Raw genomic sequence first — 6,179 nt, forward strand, 5'->3', positions numbered from 1 at the left:
CTTATACTTGTATCTCCTACTTACTTTATATTGTTCATCTGTATATTAAACTTATGTTGCATTCATTCTTTTTATTATACAAGTAAATAATTTCCACAACTTTATATTATAATATATTTAAAATATCAATTGATATTTTACATTAATAAGAATTATAAAAATTTTATTCCAAATACATTTGTGTTAGTTTTGGTTATAAGAAATAAAGTATACTTCAAGTAATGGATAATGTATTCAAAACATTTATTCAAGATTTTACCTACAAATGCTTTGTATAAGTGGCAATAATGCCTCCACTAGTCTTTGTTCTTCCCCTATCACAGCAAAACCTCTCTCTACCTCCACTTTTACTCCTTCCTCTTCTCTTCCTGCCCGATAAGCTAAGATCTGGAATGCACCATTTGCAGTGAGCCATCTGGAACGTTGTGTGAAGATAGCTACCAATGCCCATCTACCCTCATCTATCTCCATTGAAGATATGGTTCGAGACATATTGTCTATTAGATAAGGCTGTTGTAAAGAAATTGACATTTGTGAGGAAGAAACGTAATTTATAACAAAACAGAGCATAATGGCATTGCCATTGGGGGAATGCTTCTGCAGCAGTTTCATTGGTTGGGATAAAATATTCTCACTAGAGAAGTCGTCAACGACTGAGAAATTCGGAGAGAGTAGTAAGGAATCCACAAGTGAGGACGCATCAGGGACCGCCCGCGTATATATTATTATTTCATCTGGCCATTTCTGCAAATTCCTTGCACAACATTCAGTCAGTCAATGCACGATTTAATCAAAGATAATTAAAATATTTTATTCAATTAAAATATTTTATTCCTAGAAATTGTTATTACCTGTATGGTTTGAATGCAACTTTCAATAACTGATCCCTTGTTTGCTCCGATTTCCACCCTCCTCAATCTCTCCATCTGCTCCAAACTTTCAATCCCCCGCAACTCCCAGCAGGTCTTTATACTCAATGTTTCCAATCTTGTGCAATATTTTAAACCTCCGATTTTCACAATTCGGTCACAACCGCTTAAGTCAAAATCTCTGAGGGAAGTTAATTGTGTAAAGCTCGGAAGCTCCTCCAACTTTAGACAACCGCTAATGCTCAGACATTGAAGGCTTCCCGGCAGTGCTTCGATCTCCTTTAAATGATTATTATAATAAAGACGAAGGATCTCAAGGCGGGGGTAACGGCTTTCAGAAATAGAAATCCTGCACACTTGTGTATGCTGTAGTTCCATCTGCTTCAGGTTGTTCAATGCAAGCAATAAAGACCCCGCCCCAAAATCTACTTTGCTGATTGGGCACATGGTTATTGTTAAATTCTCTAACAGATTAAGATACCCCATAGAGGATGGTAAACATTCCAACCTTGGACAACCACAAATTGCAAGATCAGTCAAGGAGAACAAATCTCCAATAGAGATCGGCAAAGATTCCAGCTTGGAACAAGCCTGGATCGAAAGATTGGTCAAGGAGGACAAATCTCCATGAGAGTTTGGCAAAATCATCAACGAGCCACTCCCTATCTTCATCTCTCGCAACCTGCCTAGTTGACCGATTTTCACTGGTATCTCTCTTAAACTGTGCACACCATCTAAGTAGAGCTCTGTCAAGGACGCCTGATTTGTGATGCGACGAGGCAACTCTTCCACTTGCTCGCAGTGAGCAAGGCTTAAAAACTCCAGCTTTGTAATGTTTTGGAAAGCATCTGATGTAAGTATGAGCTCTTTACAACCCCCTAAATTTAGATATTGCAGGAGCATCAAGTTCTTAAAGGAAACTGGTAAACTCCTCAAGCTTTTGCACCAGGACAAATCTAGATACCGCAGATTTCTCAAATTGCCAAAACTGCTGGGTAGTGAAGATAGCATTACACAGTACGGTAATTCGAGGTGCTCCAACAATTGCAGACAGCAAAATTTTTCTGGCAGACTCCTAACATTGTCGCTATATCTGATGACAACCTTTTTCAACTCATGGAGACACCCTATTGAGTTTGGAAGTCTTTGAAAATTATAGCAATGGGAAATATCTAACTCTCTTAACTGCACAGGAGCCTGCAATTATTAAACAAATTGAAATATTAAACATACTGCAAGTAGTAAACAGATGTAAAGCATAATGCAATTATTAAACAAATTGAAATATAGTTTTAATAGAGCAGAAACAGAAGATTATTTACATTGCTTTCAGATTCCCACAGCTCTTCTAGCCGATTTTCACCTGCAAATTCTTCAGATATTTCTAAAACTCTCAAATTTTCCAATGGAAGTTGTGTCGGAAGATTTCTCTGTCCAATATCCCACCAGCGAAGCCAGACCAGCTCTCTTGACACTTCACCAATTACTTGATTAAAACAATCTCCTCTAATCACTAAAAGCTTTAGGCCAACTAAAGAGGGTGCGGGTACAAAAGTTTCTCCACTTGATTCAAAATAGTCTCCTTTCATTATGAAAAGTTTATTCTACAACCACGAAACTCATCAAAATCAGTAATTAAATTACCTCTTTCTTACATTATTCAAAAGGACTTCGAGTGCTGAATAGGGAAAATATGAAATATTTAAAAAAACCACAGAATGAAGAAAACTTATAAAAATTAAAACTAGTAGAGAACCATGTAGAGGAAAAGAAAATATACATACTTTATATGAACTAAGGACTCTTATTATTGTTGGGACAGTCTTAATTCATCGAATGTCATTTCTTTCCTGAAAAAATAAAATAAAAATGTTAGGTTAATTTGTTTTCAAAAGAGGTAGCAAGATTGCATTTTCTAAAAGTTGTTTAACATGTAAGATCAATAAACAGAAGATATTTTTTCTTTCTATTGGTTATTCAACAATAAAAGAAAGTATCAACCTCACCTTTATCTCTTTGTTGGCATTCATAATATGTTGAGGTGACCAAAGTCGGTAAGGTGAATGTTGATTAGCGATCTCTCTTCCCAAATCTCTTAAGTGATCATGCATTCTTATGAGATTCTTATCATCAATCTCAACCAAACATTTATTTAGAAGTCTTTCCCAACTGTGCAGACCGCTCCACCCTAACCCATTCCAAACTTCAATCGCCAAACTATTCCTTTCTCCAATAAAAAAACATGCAATATCAAGGAATGCCTCTTTCTCTTCATCATCAAGAACATCATAACTTACTTTCAGTTTCTCTTTGATATCAGTAGGCAATATTCTTGAGATCTTATGGAAAAGAGATTCCCAATATTGTTTATGGGACTTCCCATATAATTGTCCCCCAAATACCTTGAGAGACAGCGGCAATCCATGGCAAACCTCAACAAACTTTTTAACAAGTTCCTTAAATCCTGTTATCACTATTTAAAATTGGGTTTTTCTTTTCCCATGATTGGCTATGGTATATTGTTTTTTTTCGAATAGGGTGTAATCCCAAGTGCTTCAGCTTTGTTCTAGACCTTAGGGGTTTAAGGGTTTTTGATTTTTAGATCCTATCTTTTTTGTGTTAAACCCTCTGGTTTCTAATCTTCCGTTACTTTATTCACTTAAGTTATGGGTCGTGGGGTCGTAGGAAGTGTCCCCCCTTGTTATTTGCCTAGGCGGTTACGTTGATTATTTGAAAATTTTATGCCTTGTATGCTTTTCTTCTAAAGTTGTTGGGCCTAGTAACTAGTGCACATCTTGCGAATGATCCAACAGCCCGCGCTGTTTCGCAAGGGTAAAATGCTCACTCTTTATGCCCGCGAAATAGCGAGAGTGAACGAGAACCGTCCATGTGTCATGATGGAGGAAGTAAAGGGTGTAGCTGTTAAGAGTGGTTGGAGCCCCATGGCTTTCTTCTGGCGTATTAAAAGGTAGCACGTGGCACAAGTCACCACAGTCAGCGGGTCAGGATTAAAGGTTCAAAGTGGACCCCAGAGATGAGTCGGGTCGCAGGTGGAGATGACCTGGCAGGTACAGCTATTAACAATTTATTGAAGCCATGTGGTTTCCTTCTGGCAAATGACAGAGTGACAAATCAGCTCCGAAAGTGACAAGGATGCCATGTGTTCATGACGAGTTAGCGGGCCCACCCATCCTGAGAGCTTTTCCAAAGGATTAAATGCCGATCAACTTCAGAGATGATCCGACGGTCGGTGCTATTTTGCAAGGGTAAAATGCTCACTCTTTAGGCCCGCAAAATAGCGAGAGTTAAGGAGAGTCGTCCACGTGTCATGATGATGACGTGGGAGATAGACCTGTTGAGATGAAAGTGGGGCCCTTGTGGTTTCCTTCTGGCGAATGACAGAGTGACAAATCAGCTCCGAAAGTGACAAGGATGCCATGTGTTCATGACGAGTCAGTGGGCCCACCCATCCTGAGAGCTTTTCCAAAGGATTAAATGCTGATCAACTTCAGAGATGATCCGACGGTCGGCGCTATTTCGCAAGGGTAAAATGCTCACTCTTTAGGCCCGCGAAATAGCGAGAGTTAACAAGAGTCGTCCACGTGTCATGATGATGACATGGTCTAAGAAGAAGGTGTGGGCCCACCGCAGTATAAAGAAAGACACGCGGCCAGTATCAAGTGGAATGCGAAGGGATTTTCAAGGCCAATGGTTGGGTACCGCGTGGTATTATGTAGCCAATAGAAAAGCGGGACCCAGAGTAAAGCCAAAGCCGTTAGTAACGAAACTGTAAAAGTGAAACACTTGTAGGAATGTTGTGACCCGTTGGAGCGAAAAATAGGAATTCTCGTATGAATTCGATTTTGAAGGGACGGCCAAAGCATGCGGAATCAATGTTATAGTTAAGGCCCTGAGTACAAATATTTGATTTCCTAACTACCAAGTGAAGATATCTTTTAAAAAATTTTGCAGAAGAGCAGACGCAGAGTTATCTTTTTCAGATATAGAGCAAGTCGGTTCAGTCGCAAAGCAAATTCCTTCAAGCAAGCATCAGGTTCTCTCATATTTTGTAGCAATTCTTGTGTGGTGTTCTAAGTAAGATAATTCTCTTGTTGCAGGATTGTTTAAGAGTGATATTCATTTTCTTGCATTTTCAAATGGCTCCTAAAAGGGAATTTTTCGGCAAGGTTAATTATTTAGAAAGAAGTGTATGTGATGATTTTTTAGAACAGTTGACGTTGTCAACTAACCAGGCATCAAAGGCCAAAGAGTTAGTGCCCAGGGCTCCCCGTCTGAAGATAGGAGAAGGATTGTATGACAAAGGTAATTGGCTGAGAGACCCACAGGTTGGACTGTCCGAGTTGGGGTTGTTTAAAGTCAGATTTGGAATGAGAAATTCTCCTGCTCCTCAAAATAGTATTTGGGAACTAGATGTTGGGAAATTAGTAGTCCCAGGGGTATTCATGGATACAAACCTGCTAACCCAAATGGTATTGAATTATGATCCAGTCACAAGATGCATCCGGGATGTAAATGGGAAAACCCTTGTGGAAATTAATGCTGAAGAATTAAGGACAACATTTGGGCTTAATGAGCTCACAAACTTCCTAAAACCCATAAATTTCACATCATCAGCCCAAGTTTACAGTGCACAAAGAAGTCATCTCAGGGATAGGCCTCTTAAAGAACTTTTTGTGAAAATAGGAGAGTTAGCAGTTGTAGGACCCAACACACAAGAGCCTTTTTCATTAAGTATGTTTACCTTGAGGGCTAAAGGAATGTATTGGGCACTTTGTCAAGTTCTAGGAGAGGATGCTGAAGCAAATATGCCAAATCATTACTTGCTAATGATTGTCCAGATTTTGAATCTTTCTCTTGCTATCACTTTTGATTATGCCTCTTTCATTGCCGATGCTATCCATGGAGGGTTGATAAGAATAAAGAATGGAAAGGTGGACAAACCTTTCGGATGGTATTCACTCTTAATGCACCTTTTTCTCTTCAAAGTTGGTGATTATTTTGCTAGTGGATTAGACCTGGTTAAGGAAAAGGAAGGAGAAAAAATGCCAGTACAATTATGGAGTACTGTGTTGTCATGGGACAGAGAGGATGTTAGTTTTTTGAAGTTTGACAAATATTTTGCATCCAAAATAAGAACTCTCTTATGCTCTGATAACCCAAGGGTCCCCAAGGTTCTTCTGGAATTCATAAGGCCAAAATAATTCGCAGAGAACATCAAGATTGTTCATAACTGGGGCGACATTTATTTATATCCAGTCTCCACAGTTTTCAGAGTTTTTGGTTTCAGGG

At 38.9% G+C, this 6,179-nt stretch overlaps 1 protein-coding gene across 2 annotated transcripts; it reads right to left on the bottom strand.

Moving 5' to 3' along the window:
* Positions 1-213: 213 nt before the first annotated feature.
* Positions 214-3,328, bottom strand: LOC131050719 (disease resistance protein TAO1). 2 transcript variants are annotated; one of them, XM_059214257.1, is made up of 4 exons: positions 2,654-3,328; positions 2,192-2,473; positions 852-2,066; positions 214-744 (listed from the first exon to the last, which is right to left on the bottom strand). In XM_059214257.1, the coding sequence occupies exons 2-4, from the start codon at positions 2,456-2,458 to the stop codon at positions 256-258; spliced, it is 1,971 nt and encodes a 656-aa protein (XP_059070240.1). In that variant the 5' UTR covers positions 2,459-2,473; positions 2,654-3,328; the 3' UTR covers positions 214-255. The 2 variants fall into 2 exon arrangements, with proteins under 2 accessions (XP_059070240.1, XP_059070241.1); XM_059214258.1 differs by having other exon boundaries at positions 2,192-3,328.
* Positions 3,329-6,179: the final 2,851 nt, after the last annotated feature.

The sequence above is a fragment of the Cryptomeria japonica genome, chromosome 11 (genome assembly GCF_030272615.1).
Source record: "Cryptomeria japonica chromosome 11, Sugi_1.0, whole genome shotgun sequence".
NCBI lineage: Eukaryota > Viridiplantae > Streptophyta > Pinopsida > Cupressales > Cupressaceae > Cryptomeria > Cryptomeria japonica.

Bases quoted from the DNA above. Each gene is read 5' to 3' on its own strand.
- LOC131050719 (XM_059214257.1), bottom strand. From the start codon at position 2,458: ATGAAAGGAGACTATTTTGAATCAAGTGGAGAAACTTTTGTACCCGCA. The intron at 2,067-2,191 runs GTAAATAATCTT...TAATAATTGCAG, and splicing joins TGTGGGAATCTGAAAGCAAT to GCTCCTGTGCAGTTAAGAGA. The intron at 745-851 runs GTAATAACAATT...AGGAATTTGCAG, and splicing joins GTTGCATTCAAACCATACAG to AAATGGCCAGATGAAATAAT.